The sequence below is a fragment of the Anolis sagrei genome, chromosome 11 (genome assembly GCF_037176765.1).
Source record: "Anolis sagrei isolate rAnoSag1 chromosome 11, rAnoSag1.mat, whole genome shotgun sequence".
NCBI lineage: Eukaryota > Metazoa > Chordata > Lepidosauria > Squamata > Dactyloidae > Anolis > Anolis sagrei.
In genome coordinates this window covers 16,613,997-16,631,410 of record NC_090031.1, presented here as the reverse complement: position 1 = coordinate 16,631,410, position 17,414 = coordinate 16,613,997, and the positions used below count along the sequence as shown (strand labels likewise).

At 41.5% G+C, this 17,414-nt stretch overlaps 1 protein-coding gene across 8 annotated transcripts in view; it reads right to left on the bottom strand.

Moving 5' to 3' along the window:
- Positions 1 to 17,414, bottom strand: part of DNM1 (dynamin 1) — a 164,058-nt gene that overhangs the window by 120,157 nt on the left and 26,487 nt on the right. For all 8 annotated transcript variants that reach the window (XM_060757179.2, XM_060757181.2, XM_060757183.2 and 5 more), the window contains exons 2-6: positions 13,089 to 13,162; positions 7,003 to 7,152; positions 4,928 to 5,131; positions 4,679 to 4,777; positions 494 to 654 (exon numbers count right to left, since the gene is read on the bottom strand). In XM_060757179.2, the coding sequence (XP_060613162.2) occupies positions 494 to 654; positions 4,679 to 4,777; positions 4,928 to 5,131; positions 7,003 to 7,152; positions 13,089 to 13,162 (688 nt within the window). The remainder of the gene's footprint in view (positions 1 to 493; positions 655 to 4,678; positions 4,778 to 4,927; positions 5,132 to 7,002; positions 7,153 to 13,088; positions 13,163 to 17,414) is intronic.

Sequence of the window (17,414 nt, the reverse complement as noted above, 5' to 3'; positions counted from 1 at the left end):
TAAATATGCCCAGCTCTTTAAGCTGCTCCTCATAGGGCTTGTTCTCCAGACCCTTGATCATTTTAGTTGCCCTCCTCTGGACACATTCCAGCTTCTCAATATCTCTCTTCAATTGTGGTGCCCAGAATTGGACGCAATATTGTTGGCTCATGTTTAACTTTTTGTCCACGAGGACTCCAAGATCTTTTTCACGCGTCCTGCTCTCGAGCCAGGCATCGTCCCCCATTCTGTATCTTTGCTGCCTAAGTGGAGTATCTTGTATTCTGTATTTTTTCTGCCTAAGTGGAGTATCTTGCATTTGTCACTGTTTAATTTCATTTTGTTCAGCAGTGACCTCTTTAGACTATAATTCCTGGAATTCCTGCAAGTAATAAGTCCAAACTATAACTTTCCCAAGCTCTGGCATAATCTTCAAATGTATAAACATTATGTATTCTTCCCCTCCACCATGATACTGCAGACCAAAATCCAAGCTAGTTCTGTAGTGATTTACCTGGTTAAGTACTTTCTGCAGGTAAGGGGTACCCATGCGGTCAGCCATGTGCCTATATGCTGGGTGGCTGAGAAAGAATTTCCTTTCTGCTGCGAGTGCGGCTTGAATGTCCTTCTTACCATCAATGTCCTTCTGGCTTCTGTTGACCACTCCGATATAACCTGAATCAGAGGAGGTCAGAGAGTCAGCTGACAAACACATTAAATGGGCCCACAGCAGACATAACAGTGGGAGTAAAAATTGGAATTTGGCAGAGTTAACAAGAGCATGGACATGTTACGATTCAATCATGAAAGACACTAGACTCTCAGTTAACCAGAACTCTCAAGCAATGGGCAAAAAACCAAGTAAACCATAGTTTAAAAATTAGCTAAGTTTATAATACAGTAAAACAGTAGAACTGTTTGTCTTAATTTGCTTTTAATTACTGTATTTAAATAATGACACGGTTAACATTCAATTCCGTTTTTAGGCAGACCGATAGACAGACAGATAGAGGTATTTTGTATATAAAAATGCAAATTGTTATTTGCTTCTCTTTTTAAAAAAACAAAATCACGTAGAAATGGATGGGCTTGATTAAATAATGCAAAATTGACGTTTACCTATAAATACTTATTGGTATGTGTCTACCTATTAGTTCCATACTGCTCTTATTTATAGTTTCTTAATGCATTGCTATGTGTTTTCATGTTAATTCTTAACGTATGGCAGCCTCATCCTAGGATTTTCTTAGAAAGATTTATTCTATGTATTGTTGAAGGGATTCATGGCCAGAATCACTAGGTTGCTGTCAATTATTTGGGTTGTATGGCCATGTTCCGGCCCAGTTTACCTGTCCAAACGCATCTCTTCCTATGAACCATCTAGGCCAGGGGTCCTCAAACTAAGGCCCGAGGGCCGGATACGGCCCTCCAAGGTCATTTACCCAGCCCTTGCTCGGGGTCAACCTAAGACTGAAACAACTTGAAAGCAAACAACAACAACAACAACAATTCTATCTTATTAGCCAAAAGCAAGCCCACACTTCCCACTGAAATACTAATAAGTTTATATTTGTTAAAATTGTTCTTCATTATTATTGTATTGTTTTTAAGTGTTTTGCACTACAAATAAAATATGTGCAGTGTGCATAGGAATTCATGTTTTTTTTCAAATTATAATCTAGCCCTACTTCTACTTCTACATCTACTTCTGCTTCATTGACTATTCTAAAGCCTTTGACTGTGTGGATCATAATAAATTGTGGCAAGTTCTTAGTGGGATGGGCATCCCAAGCCACCTTGTCTCTCTCCTGAGGAATCTGTACAAGGACCAAGTAGCAACAGTCAGAACTGACCACGGAACAACAGACTGGTTCAAGATTGGGAAAGGCGTACGGCAAGGCTGCATCCTCTCACCCAACCTTTTTAACTTGTATGCAGAACACATCATGCGATGTGCGGGGCTTGATGAATGCAAGGCTGGGGTGAAAATTGCTGGAAGAAACATTAACAACCTCAGATATGCAGATGACACCACCCTGATGGCCGAAAGCGAGGAGGAGCTGAGGAGCCTTCTAATCAAGGTGAAAGAAGAAAGCGCAAAAGCCGGGTTGCAGCTAAACGTCAAAAAAACCAAGATTATGGCAACAAGAATGATTGACAACTGGAAAATAGAAGGAGAAACCGTGGAGGCTGTGACAGACTTTGTATTTCTAGGGGCAAAGATTACTGCAGATGCAGACTGTAGCCAGGAAATCAGAAGACGCTTACTTCTTGGGAGGAGAGCAATGTCCAGTCTCGATAAAATAGTGAAGAGTAGAGACATCAGCCTGACAACAAAGATCCGCCTAGTCAAAGCCATGGTATTCCCTGTAGTCACCTACGGATGTGAGAGCTGGACCTTAGGGAAGGCTGAGCGAAGGAAGAGAGATGCTTTTGAGCTGTGGTGTTGGAGGAAAGTGCTGAGAGTGCCTTGGACTGCGAGAAGATCCAACCAGTCCATCCTCCAGGAAATAAAGCCCGACTGCTCACTGGAGGGAAAGATACTAGAGACAAAGTTGAAGTACTTTGGCCACATCATGAGGAGACAGGAAAGCCTAGAGAAGACAATTATGCTGGGGAAAGTGGAAGGCAAAAGGAAGAGGGGCCGACCAAGGGCAAGATGGATGGATGGCATCCTTGAAGTGACTGGACTGACCTTGAGGGAGCTGGGGGTGGTAACAGCTGACAGGGAGCTCTGGCGTGGGCTGGTCCATGAGGTCACGAAGAGTCGGAGACGACTGAACGAATGAACAACAACAACAATCTAGCCCTCCAACAGTTTGAGGGACTGTGACCTGGCCCTCTGTTTAAAAAGTTTGAGGACCCCTGATCTAGGCACTTAAAATTGTCTGGTGAGGCCCTGCTCTTGGTCTCGCCCCCTTCACAGATGCGATTGGCAGGAAGGAGACAGGGCCTTTTCAGCAGTGGCCCCTCGGCTATGGAATGCCCTCCCTAGAGATATTAGATTGGCCTCCCTCCTAACATTTCAAAAGAGAGTCAAAACCTGGCTGAGCAGGCATTTGCAGATGCAGTAAAACAGACTAATTGAGATCCATGGAAGGACTGGACGATGCGACGGAACAATGATTTTAGTGATGCGACGCTGAGGACTTGTGTTTTATTGTTTTTATTTTTTTATTGCTTTTATATGATTTATATTACTGTATATACTCGAGTATAAGCCTAGTTTTTCAGCCCCCTTTTTAGGCTGAAAAAGTTCCCCTCGGCTTATACTCGAGTCAAGGTTATTTATTATTTTACTTTGTTATTAGTATCATTTTATTACATGAATATTATTATTATTATTATTATCTTGACACAAAAACACAGTATGACACAGCAAACAAGGTATATATGCTGGAATTCATTATTATTATTATTATTATTATTATTTTACTATCTTTATTATTATTGGAAGTATTTATAAGCACATTTACACTGAAGATTAGAATAATGATTCAATCAGAGCTTGACAGTGGTATCTTAAATTACAGTTTTATGTAAATATTCAAAAACATTTAACCTACTGATGCCTCAATTAATGTAATTTTATTGATATCTATTTTTATTTTGAAATTTACCAGTAACTCCTGCATTTCCCACCCTCGGCGTATATTTGAGTCAATAAGTTTTCCCAGTTTTTGTGGTAAAATTAGGTGCCTCGACTTATATTTGGGTCGGCTTATACTTGAGTATATATGGTATATGTAATGTTTTTAACACAAGAATGATTGACAACTGGAAAATAGAGGGAGAAATTGTGGAGGCCGTGACAGACTTTGTATTTCTAGGTGCAAAGATTACTGCAGATGCAGACTGTGGCCAGGAAATCAGAAGACGCTGGACATTGCTCTCCTCCCAAGACGCTTACTTCTTGGGAGGAGAGCCATGTCCAGTCTCGATAAAATAGTAAAGAGTAGAGACATCACACTGGCAACAAAGATCCATCAAAGCCATGGTATTCCCTGTAGTAACCTACGGATGTGAGAGCTGGACCTTAGGGAAGGCTGAGCAAAGGAAGATCGATGCTTTTGAGCTGTGGTGTTGGAGGAAAGTTCTGAGAGTGCCTTGGACTGCGAGAAGATCCAACCAGTCCATCCTCCAGGAAATAAAGCCCGACTGCTCATTGGAGGGAAGGATACTAGAGACAAAGTTGAAGTACTTTGGCCACATCATGAGGAGACAGCAAAGCCTAGAGAAGACAATGATGCTGGGGAAAGTGGAAGGCAAAAGGAAGAGGGGCCGACCAAGGGCAAGATGGATGGATGGCATCCTTGAAGTGACTGGACTGACCTTGAAGGAGCTGGGGGTGGTGACGGCCGACAGGGAGCTCTGGCGTGGGCTGGTCCATAAGGTCACGAAGAGTCGGAGACGACTGAACGAATGAACAACAACAAAATGTTTTTAATTGTATTTAGGTTATTTGGGGGCATTGACTGCCGAATGTAAACTGCCTCGAGTCGCCTCCGGGTTGAGAGGGGCGTTATATAAATATGGTAAATAATAATAAATAATAATTTTTGGCATTTCAACTTTGGCGCCTGGAGGTTATGCTTGATTCTGGCCACAGGGGGTGCTGTCGCTTCATCCACTCGCTTCAGAACCAGGAACCTTGACTAAAAAGGAGAAGCAATGGCAAAAGGGACCAAATGTTCCCTACCTCTTCTGAGAGGCAGCAGCTTGTTCTCTAGCACATCTCGAGCATCGGTTCCTTCGTCCATCAAATCCAGCTTGGTGATCACGCCAATAGTACGCTGACCTGGGATACCAAACAAAAATGATATGTCTTGATCCAATTAGCTATTGGACACTTCAGAAGTCGATTTCAATCCATTGTTTAGAGTGGATAAAGATCGAGAATAATAACTAGCATTAGGTTAGAAAGACATAAAATATCTAAGGACATTACCTTGAGGGTCAACCTCTTTTGCGATCTTCAAAGCATCCGAGTTGGCCAGATCGGAATTGGCTGGTGAGACTGCAAGGACGAGGCAGTTCTCCTTGGTGACAAACTGCATGAGCATGTCGCGGATCTGGAACTCAATGTCACTGGGTTGGTCTCCTACTGGGACCTTGGTCATCCCGGGCAGATCCACCAGAGTCAGGCTCAGGACTAGGGAAAGGGAGAGAAGGACATCGTGGCTAGAACACCAAGCCCACGGTCAGCCAAACACAGATTTAAATGGTCAGATGCACTCCAAGAGTTTGGAAATGTTTTTTAATTGAACTCCATGTGCAGAATTCCTCAACCAGTCTGCCTTTTGCACTTTGTCATGATGGCTAAGAAATTCTGAAAGTAGTAGTCCAAAAAAAGAATATTTCCAAGCTCCAAAAAAAATTGCAATACAAAATCTAAAAACCAAACACAGGCTTTAATAATAATAATAATAATAATAATAATAATAATAATAATAATAATCTTTATTTATACCCCGCCACCATCTCCCCCAATGGGGACTTGGGGCGGCTTACATGAGGCCAAGCCCAAATAACAATTTACAACAAAGTAAAACCAAGAACACAAACAACAAGCAACAGCACCATAATCACATAATAATAAAAGAAAAAAAAACATATACATACATTAGCAATATAAAATTACAATCACAGTGACAATGGACGGGCCACATGTGCAAAATAAAGTGATTTAAAATTATTAAAAACTCGGGTGAGATAAAAGGAGGAGCAGGTTATTTGCAAGGGGAGTTCAATTAAAAAAAGGATTTTGGAACCAAGCTACACCAATGACAGAAATGTTTCCTCACCTTGTACCTAAATTAAAATGTTGCGGAGTTACCAAAATGTATTGCTATATGATAACAAGGTACTAGAACAGCGTTTCTCAACCTGGAGGGGGGTCGTGAGGGGGTGTCAGAGGGGTCACCAAAGACCATCAGAAACACAGTATTTTCTGTTGGTCACGAGAGTCCTGTATGCCAAGTTTGGTTTAATCCCATTGTTAGTGGGGTTCAATATGCTCTATGATAGTAGGTGAACTATAAATCCCAGCAATTACAACTCCCAAATGTTAAGGTCAATTTTCCCCAAACTCCACCAGTGTTCACATTTGGGCATATTGAGTATCCATGCCAAGTTTGGTCCAGATCCATCATTGTTTGAGTCCACAGTGCTGTCTAGATCAGTGTTTCTCAACCTGTGGGTCCCCAGGTGTTTTCGCCTACAACTTCCAGAAATCCCAGCCAGTTTACCTGCTGTTAGGATTTCTGGGAGTTGAAGGTCCAAACATCTGGGGACCCACAGGTTGAGAACCAGTGGTCTAGATGCAGGTGAACTACAACTCCCAAACTCAAGGTCAATGCCCACCAAACCCTTCCAATATTTTCTGTTGGTCGTGGGAGTTCTGTGTGCCAAGCTTGGTTCAATCCCATTGTTGCTAGGGTTCAGAATGCTCTTTGATTGTAGGTGAACTATAAATCCCAGCAAGTACAACTTCCAAATAAGATCTATTTTCCCCAAACTCCCCCAGTGTTCACATTTGGGCATAATGAGGATTCGTGACACGTTTGATCCAGATCCATCATTGTTTGAGCCCACAGTGCTCACTGGATGTAGGTGAACTACAACTCCAAAACTCAAGGTCAATGTCCACTACATCTTTCCAGTATTTTCTGTTGGTTGTGGGAGTTTCTGTGTGCCAAGTTTGTTCAATTCCATCGTTGGTGGAGTTCAGAATGCTCTTTGATTGTGAGTGAACTATAAATCCTAGCAACTATAACTCCCAAAGGACAAAACCAACCCCCCCCCCCAACCCCACCAGTATTCAAATGTGGTCGTATCGGGTATTTTTGCAAAATTTGGTCCAGTGAATGAGAATACACCCTGCATATTAGATATTTACAGTACCATTCATAACATACAGCATTAGGAAGGTTGAGAAACACTGTACTAGAACATCAGACAAGATGGACCCCAAAGATCCAAAAATCTGCAATACTGAGCACGTTGTGTTAAGACATGATTTACCATTAGGAGAGTAGACCCGCAAATTGATCGGAACAGCAGAGATTCCTTTATTTGATCCGGTCACCCTGTCAGTCTCCGCTTCGATCTCCTGACGGATCTCGTCAAAGTCAGTGAACTTTTTCCCTTTGCAGTGTAGAAATTCGCCATATTCTAGATAGAGGACAGAAAGTGCAGACACTGAAACCACAGTACGGACATGAGAGGCAACACTTTTGTAAACAAAGCCGGGAGTGACAGTTGAATCTGTCAAGTAGGAAATTTAGGTACTGCTTATGCAGGGAGGCTAATTTAACTATGACACCATAAAATTCTCCAGCAGCGTGCAAAAGAATGAGGAAGTACACAAGTGGACGGTGAAGCAACAGCTCCCCCGGTGGCCGGAATTCAAAAAGCATACCCTCATGAAGCTGAAAAGTTAAATAGCCTCTGTGTGTCTGTCCATATACGTTGTGTGTCTATGGCATTGAATGTTTACCATGCATATGTGTGTTGTGACCTGCCCTGAGTCCCCTGCGGAGTGAGAAGGGCGGAATATAAATACTGTAAATAAATAATAAATACATTGTGGACAGAGCCAGCCCTGACTCTACATTTCCATCTAACACAAACTTCCATACTGGCACACAAGACTGTGCAAAAGAAGGATTTCTCCAACTGGAGAAATGATACTGTTTAGCTGGCATCGCACCACCTGACATCCGGGAAGTAGCAACCAATAATGAAAGGACCAAAGCAGTGACATCTCCAGCTCATCCTCTGCTGAACAAAACCCCACAATGCTTTGAACTGGGATATATGGCAGTGTGGACTCACATAACCCAGTTCAAAGCCGATATTGTGGGATTTTCTGCCTTGGTATTCTGAGATATACGACTGTGTGGAAGGGCCCTCGTTGACTTCCAAACTGTGGTACTTCTGAGGTAACCTCTACATGTTCTGAGGTAAAAACAGCTTCCAAAATGGAGTATCAGGGCCCTTCCACACAGCCCTATATCCCAGAATACCAAAATCACGCAAAATCTACTTTGAACTGGATTATCTGAGTCCCGATAATGTGGGATTTCCTGCCTTGATATTCTGGGATATAGGGCTGTGTGGAAGGGCCCTCAGCCCCTTGCATAGCGTTGAATAACATCCCACATTATCTGCTTTGAACTGGAATATATGTCAGTGCAGACTAAAGGCCCTTCCGCACAGCTCTATATCCTAGAACACCAAGGCAGAAAATCCCATAATATCTGCTCTGAACTGGGTTATTTGAGTGCACAGTCAGGAAATGTGGGATTTCCTGCCTTCTTGCCTTGATATTCTCGGATATGGGGGTGTGTGGAAGGGCCCTCATTGACTTCTAAACAGTGCTGCTTCTGAGGTAAACTCTAGACTTGGTTGATCGTGTTCGTTAGTTTCTAAAGTCGTTAAGAATTCATATTTAAATTAGCTTTGAACCAATATCGAGCCATGCAGAAATAGTGTGAGGAGTAATTAAGAATCGAAACAATTTCCCCATTTTTCGTAATTATTTTTGAAAAATAATGACGAAAGTTTTTTTTTTACAAGTTTTACAATCTCGCAGTTTCTCTTCCCCTCTCTCTCCCCTCCTGCTGGCCACCTTTGCTCTGCTGCTTCCCTCCTCTTTCCTCATGCTTCTTCTTGCCTCATTCTGGGCTGCACTGGGCTTCCTTCCTTCCTTCCTTCCTTCCTTCCTTCCAGCTGGCAAATCCCACATTCCTCCCTCCCTCCTCTTTCTCCTGGCATCCTTCTTGCCCAAAATTTCTCATTACTTTATTTTTCATACCATCACTCTATGCCACAGGAATGCGTTGCCAGCTACAGCTAGTATAAAATATAATATAATATATAATATAAAATAATATATATAATATATTATAATATAATATACAATAATAATATAATATAATAATAATATAGTAATATATAATATAATATAATATACAATAATATAATATAATAATAATATTATATATATTATATACTTTATATTATATTATTATAATACTATTATATTATAGTATTGTATATTATATATTATATATCAGTGATGGGCAACCTTTTGAGCTTGGTGTGTCAAAATTTGCCAAAAACCTGAGCACAACTTGGATGGAGTGTCACTTCAAGAAAAAAAAACCCACGATTCTGCAATATTTATAGTTTAAATAAGAAAAATGTATAATCCATGCTGAGTTATGGAGTGAACAATGCTCAAATGTGCATATGTTAAATTTGTAGAGCCTTTTACAAATTTAAGGATGGAATTAGATTGGCTCTTATACGGTGTATTTCTCTGTATGTGGCCACATGTGTCTGCGTGTCATCAAAATAGCCATGCGTGTCAATGCTGACACACGTGTCATAGGTTCACCATCATGGTTATATATTATGTTACTATATTATTATTATATTATATTATATTATTATTGTATATTATATTATAATTGTATATTATATAATATATTATATCATTATAATATTATTATATTATATTATTGTATATTATATTATTATTATAACAACAAAAATAGCTAGAAGCACCTAATTCAGTGTATCTATTGAGAACTTAAAGTCTGTAGCAAATTGCTGTACAAAAAATGTAACTTAGCAAATAATCCGGATTATCCTGGTATATAATCTGGGTTAACAGAACGTTCAAGCAAACTGCTTCAAAATCACAGGGTTTGTTTTTGGATGAACATCTCATTCTGACTTAATCTTCTTGACGTGCTAAGGGCTTGGGACAGTTTTTTGATAATATAATATAATATAATATAATATAATATAGTTGTTGTTAGTTTTATCACAACAACAGTCAACAACAGAGGGAGAGGGAAGCTTCAGAAGTTCCCCCTGTCCCGTTTGGAGGTTTTTTTCACGTATTGCACAATTGCGTCCGCCATTAACGAATCGATTCGTATATTTACAAAATTTCGTAAATATCGACATTTTGAAATTTGAAATTTCAGAAATCCTCTCAGATTAGAAACGCGGGCACCCCCTAGATACGAAACGAGTTTAGAACCAAATTTTTTCTTGATCAACCAAGCCTAGTAAACTCTACCTGTTCTGAGGGAAAAACAGCTTCCAAAATGGAGTCTCGCGGCCCTTCCACACAGCTGAATAAAACCCCAAAATGCTTTGAATTGGGATATATGGCAGTGTGGACTCGAATAACCCAGTTCAAAGCAGATATTGTGGGATTTCCTGTCTTGATACTCTGGGATACAGGGCTGTGTGGAAGAACCCTCGTTGGCTTCTAAACTGCACTGTTTCTGAGGTAAACTCTAACTCTTCTGAGGTAAAAACAGCTTCCAAAATGGAGTCTCTGAGCCCTTCCACACAGCTGAATAAAACCCCACAATGCTTTGAATTGGGATAGGTGGCAGTGTGGACTCAGATAAGCCGGTTCAAAGCAGATATTGTGGGATTTCCTGTCTTGATACTCTGGGATATAGGGCTGTGTGGAAGAGCCCTCAGTCTGAGGAGTCTCAGATCTGGCCACATGGTCTGCAGCCCTTCCCACGCCCTCAAACAACATGGACGTTAAGGGAAAAACTACACTGCAATATACACCTACAATATAGTCAGCACTCGATTATATATTTAAGAAATAACTAGTATGGGAGGCTTGTAGTAAAGGTAAAGTTTTCCGCTGACATTAAACCTAGTCGTGTCCGACTCTGGGGGTTGGTGCTCATCTCTATTTCTAAGCTGAAGAGCCGGCATTGTGCGTAGACACCTCCAAGGTCTTGTGGACTGCATGGAGAGCAGTTACTTTCCCACCAGAGTGGTACCTATTGATCTACTGCTAGGTTAGCAGAAGCTAGGGCTACCAATGGGAGCTCACACTGCCTCCCTGATTCAAGCCTATAACCTTCCTGTCAGCAAGTTCAGCAGCTCAGCGGTTTAACCCACTGTGCCACCAGGGGAGGGTTGCAGAAGGTTGCAATTTCCAACATGGCCAGCGTTAATGAGGCAGAACACATAAGTGACAAGACGTTGCTGCAGTTTGTTTTTGACAGAAGCATTGACCACCAGCATTGAAGCGATGCTCCTCTGCCATCAACTCCACTGGACTGGCCATGTTTGAATGCCCAAAGGTCACCGTCTCCCAAAGCAGTTACTCTATTCCGAACTCGAGAACGGAAAACGTAATGTTGGTGGACAGGGAAAGAGATGGGCTCAAAGCCAACCTAAAAATAGACACCAAGAACTGAGAAGCCCTGGTCCTTGTGCATTCCGACTGGAGGTCAGCTGTGACCAGCAGTGCTGCAGAATTTGAAGAGGCACACATGGAGGGTGAAAGGGAGAAAGAGGAAGAAGGCGCGCCAAGCCAACCCTGACCGGGACCGCCTTCCACGTGGAAACCGATGTCCTCACTGTGGGTGAACATGTGGATCAAGAATAGGGCTCCACAGCCACCTAAGGACCCACCGCCAAAACACCACAACTGGAAGACAACTATCCTCGAGCTACGAGGGATCGTCTAAGTAAGTAAGTAATTGCATTCTTCTTCCTCCTCCTGCTCTCTTTGATCCTGAGCAAAACCTCTGGCTAGCTGAAGACCAACGGTTCTAACTGTTATCCTGCCATTTTCTCACTTTGGACAGTGAAGAGAAAGTGCTGGCTGCCAACTATCTTAGGGACTAGTCATTTTATGGCATGAGGCTTATTTTAAAGACTATTTAAAAGGACTATTTTATTCCTCTGATCTCTGACTGAATTCAAAGAGACTGATTGATATATTGTTACCAAGAATGCCATGATATGGTGAGTTAACTGTAGAGGCATGTGTCAGCAGCTCATTGGCTGAGCGTGCCAGGAGCCAAGATTCCAATTGGCTGCTGCCTCTGGCTAGCTGCTAAGACCAACGGTTCTAACTGTCATTCTGCCATTTTCTTCCTATGGACAGTGAAGAGAAAGTGCTGGCTGCCAACTATGATTTTATGGCATGAGGCTTATTTTAAATACTATTTAAAAGGACTATTTTATTCCTCTGACTGAATTCAAAGAGACTGATGAATATATTGTCACCAAGAACACCATGATAAGGTTAGTTAACTGTAGAGGCATGTGTCAGCAACTCATTGGCTGAGCGTGCCAGGAGCCAAGATTCCAATTGGCTGCTGCCTCTGGCTAGCTGCTGAGACCAACTGTTCTAACTGTCACTCTGCCATTTTCTCACTATGGACAGTGAAGAGAAAGTGCTGGCTGCCAACTATCTTGAAGACTAGTCATTTTATGGCATGAGGCTTCTTTTAAAGACAATTTAAAAGGACTATTTTATACCTCCAATCTCTGACTGAATTCAAAGAGACTGATGAATATATTGTTACAAGGAATGCCATAATATGGTGGGTTAACTGGAGATGGATGTGTCTGCAGCTCATTGGCTGAGTGTGACAGGAGCCAGGATTCCAATTGGCTGCAGCCTTTGGCTAGCTGCTAAGACCAACGGTTCTAACTGTCATTTATAGGGAATAAAAGGACTATTTTATTCCTCTGACTTCTGACTGAATAATAATAATAATGTAATAAACTTTATTTATATCCTGCCAACATCTCCCCAAAGGGGACTCGGAGTGGTTTACATAAGGCCAAGCCCAGTGATACATTACAGCAAAGTAAAATACAGAACCCCCTAGGGGTGAGAAAAGCAGTATAGAAATACTATAAATAAATAATAAATAAACAAAAAATAACATCACAATACCCTAAATAAAATATAGAAGAAAAATAAACAGTGCAAAATAACATCATGGCATGATTTCAAAGAGACTGATGAATATATTGTTACCATGTTTGATACTGTTTGAAACATGTTTGAAGCATGTTTAAAACTGTTGATGAATATATTGTTACCATATTTGATACTGTTTGATACATGTTTGAAACTGTTGATGAATATATTGTTACCATGTTTGATAATGTTACTTGTTACACAAGCCTGAGTGACTTTTTTTATTATACAGCAGAGTATATCTTGCTTTAAATACTGTGGTAAAGCTTCTGCTTGCTCTACTTATTCACATTTATCAACCCTCACAGGGATACAAAGGAAATCGCTCTCATACCTGTATTTGCATTGACCAGTTGAAGGACCAAGGGCCGCCGGGTGACAATGCCAGATCCACGGGGAAGGAAGTCCCTGGAACAAAAGGAGGAGAATCAATCCCGGTAAGATAACAACTTCCTTCCTTTGGCCTCTTTGGCTAAAGGCCATCATAGGAAGGGCATTCGTTCGCTCTTGTCAAGAATCTCTGCTCAGGCAAAGGTATGCGTATTAAATGTTTCCTTTTTTGATTACTGTTTTACTTTTCTCTCAATAATAATAATAATAATAATAATAATAATAGTAATAATAATAATAATAATAATAATAATAATAATAATATACTTTATTTGTAACCCGCCCTATCTCCCCATGGGGACTCAGGGTGGCTTCCATCAAAGGTGGCAAACATTCAATGTCATAATAAAACAAACAACAAATTAATCAACACAATAAATAAAACAACATCAATATAAATTTATATTAGGTAAAGGTAAATATTATATTAGGTAAATAAATAAATAAATAAAGGTAACGTTTTTCCCCTGACATTAAGTCCAGTTGTGTCCGACTCTGGGGGTTGGTGCTCCTATCCATTTCTAAGCCGAAGAGCCAGCATTATCCATAGATACCTCCAAGGTCATGTGGCCGGCACGACTGCATGGAGTGCTGTTACCTTCCCGCCGGAACGGTACCTATTGATCTACTCACATTTGCATGTTTTCAAACTGCTAGGTTGGCAGAAGCTGAGGTTGACAGCAGAAGCTCACGCTGCTCCGCAGATTCAAACCTGCAACTTTTCAGCCTGCAAGTTCAGCAGCTCAATGCTTTAACCCACTGAGCTACCAGGAGCTCCAAACATATAATAACTATCATACTTATAATACTTATAACTTACAATAACTAACCAATAATAATCAAAAAGTAAGAATTTAAATTGAGCCCCTGGTGGCACAGCAGTTTAAACTGTTGAACTGTTGAATCTGCTGACCTAAAGGTTGGCAGTTCGAATCTGGGGACAGGGTGAGCTCCTGCTGTTAGACCCAGCTCCTGCCAACCTAGCATAGAATCATAGAATACTAGAGTTGGAAGAGACCTCGTGGGCCATCCAGTCCAACCCCATTTTGCCAAGAAGCAGGAAAATTGCATTTAAAGCACCCCTGACAGATGGGCATCCAGCTTCTGCTTAAAAGCCTCCTAAGAAGGAGCCTCCACCACATTTCGGCAGAGAATTCCACTGCTGAACAGCTCTCACAGTTAGGAAGTTCTTAAAATCATAGAATCCTAGAGTTGGAAGAGACCTTGTGGGCCATCCAGTCTAACCCCATTCTGCCAAGAAGCAGGAAAATTGCATTCAAACATCCCCAACAGATGGCCATCCAGCCTCTGCTTAAAAGCCTCCAAAGAAACCTCCACCACACTTCGGCAGAGAGTTCCACTGCTGAACAGCTCTCACAGTAGAATCATAGAATCAAAGAGCTGGAAGAGACCTTGTGGGCCATTCAGTCCACCCCTATTTTGCCAAGAAGTATTCCTATTCAAAGCATTCAAAGCACCCCCAACAGATGGCCATCCAGCCTCTGTTTACAAGCCTCCAAAGAAGAAGCTTCCACCTCACTCCGGGGCAGAGAGTTCCACTGCTGAAAAGCTCACACAGTTAGGAAGTTCTTAAAATCATAGAATCCTGGAGTTGGAAGAGACCTCGTGATCCATCCAGTCCAACCCCATTCTGCCAAGAAGCAGGAAAATCGCATTCAAAGCACCCCCAACAGCTGGCCATCCAGCCTCTGTTTAAAAGCTTCCAAAGAAGGAGCCTCCACCACACTTCAGGGCAGAGAGTTCCACTGCTGAACAGCAATCTCTCACAGTCAGGAAGTTCTTCCTAATGTTCAGATGGAATTCCCTTTCTTGTAGTTTGAAGCCATTGTTCCATTGTGTCCTAGTCTCCAGGGAAGCAGAACAATGGCTTCAAACTAAAAGAAAGGAGATTCCACCTGAACATTAGGAAGAACTTACTGATTGTGAGAGCTTGTGGTCCTCTCTGCAAACATGCAAATTTACATAGATCTATAGGTACAGCTTTGCCAGGAAGGTAATGGTGCTCCATGCAGTCATGCCAACCACATGACCTTGGAGGTGTCTACGGACAACACCGGCTCTTCGGCTTAGAAATGGAAATGAGCACCAGAGTTCCAGAGTTGGACACGATTAGACTTAACCTTTGCCTCTACCTTTTTAAAGAACTGAAATAAACATAATACATCACATTACGCACATTTACCAATATTTTCATTAAAGTGACTTAGTTGCTATTAACTGCGGTCATGCCTTATTACAGTCTGAAATTACCATACGTCTGCACCCTAATAATTCAGAAATTATTAGAAAAAGACAACAAAGATAGATTATTAAAAAGAACAGTAATTATTCCAGGAGTAATTATTCCACAGGTATGGATGTTCTGGTTTGTGACATACTGGTGTGAGGGTGGGGAATGATGGCTCACCACACACAGGTTGCAGAGTCCTGCTCTCGGAAGTACGCAACCCAAGCCATGTTTCACTTGGTCCATGTTTCACTTGATCCACTTCGATTTATTAAGTGTTGTCTCTTTTAGTTACTGTTTAATTTAGTTTTAGTTGGCAGTTCAACTCCGCAGGATGGGGTGAGCTCCTGTTGTTAGCCCCAGCTCCTGCCAACCCAGCAGTTCAAAAACATGCAAATGTGAGTACAGTGGTCCCTCGCTACTTCATGGTTCACTTTTCACGGACTCGTCATTTTGCGGTTTTTCAATATGGACTTAAGAGCGTTTGTCTGTATGGAGAGGCTGCCTCTGCGGATAAAGTCGGAGTTTAGAATTACGTGAACAACACGTTCAAGGAGGGTTATGTAGTGTATAAGTGTGCGGGAAGGGTTTATAAAGACTTAAAATAGTGTATAACTACTAAAATAATGCATTAATATTAAAATATTAATGCCTTTACTAATAATATAATATAGTATATTGTATATACATATAATATTTATAATATTTATAGTCAAAGCCATGGTATTCCCTGTAGTAACCTACGGATGTGAGAGCTGGACCTTAGGGAAGGCTGAGCGAAGGAAGATCGATGCTTTTGAGCTGTGGTGTTGGAGGAAAGTTCTGAGAGTGCCTTGGACTGCGAGAAGATCCAACCAGTCCATCCTCCAGGAAATAAAGCCCGGCTGCTCACTGGAGGGAAGGAGACTAGAGACAAAGTTGAAGTACTTTGGCCACATCATGAGGAGACAGCAAAGCCTGGAGAAGACAATTATGCTGGGGAAAGTGGAAGGCAAAAGGAAGAGGGGCCGACCAAGGGCAAGATGAATGGATGGCATCCTTGAAGTGACTGGACTGACCTTGAAGGAGCTGGGGGTGGTGACGGCCGACAGGGAGCTCTGGCGTGCGCTGGTCCATGAGGTCACGAAGAGTCGGAGACGACTGAACCAATGAACAACAACAACAACAAATACAATATAATACTAGTAATAATAATACAATATTATAATTATAACTATATATTTACATTACATGTAATATTACTAATAATATTACAATATAGTGGCATAGTGCAATATAGTATAATACTGATATTGTACTATGATAATAATATAATACTGATATTGTACTATGCTAATAATATAATATATTGTATGTAAATGTATCTAGTAAGCCACTCTGAGTCCCCTTTGGGGTGAGAGGGCATCATATAAATGCCATAAATAAATAAATAAAATAAATAAATATAGCGTCTCTACTTTACGGATTTTCACTTTTCGCAGGTGGTCCTGGAAGGTAACACCAGGGAAAAGTGAGGGAACACTATATGCCGAAGAAGGGTTGGAGGAATACATAAGAGCGGCTGCATACTAGCGGGTTAAACTGTTGAATCTGCTGACCTAAAGATTGGCAGTTCAAAGTCGTCAATCGGGGTGAGCTCCCGCTGTTAGCCCTAGCTCCTGCCAACCTAGCAGTTCGAAAACATGCAAATGTGAGTAGATCAATTGGTAATAAAGGTGTGGGGAGGGTTTATAAAGACATAAAATAGTGTATAACTACTAAAATAATGCACGCTTTCGTTACATCCCGCTTAGATTACTGCAACGCTGTCTACGTGGGGCTGCCTCTGAAGACAGCCCGGAAGCTGCAGCTAGTCCAACGCTCAGCAGCCAGATTTCTAACGGGGGCTGGGTACAGGGAGCATACAACCCCTCTGTTACGCCAGCTCCACTGGCTGCCGATTAGCTTCCGAGCACAATTCAAAGTGCTGGTTTTGACCTACAAAGCCCTAAACGACTCTGGCCCTGTTTACCTGTCCGAACG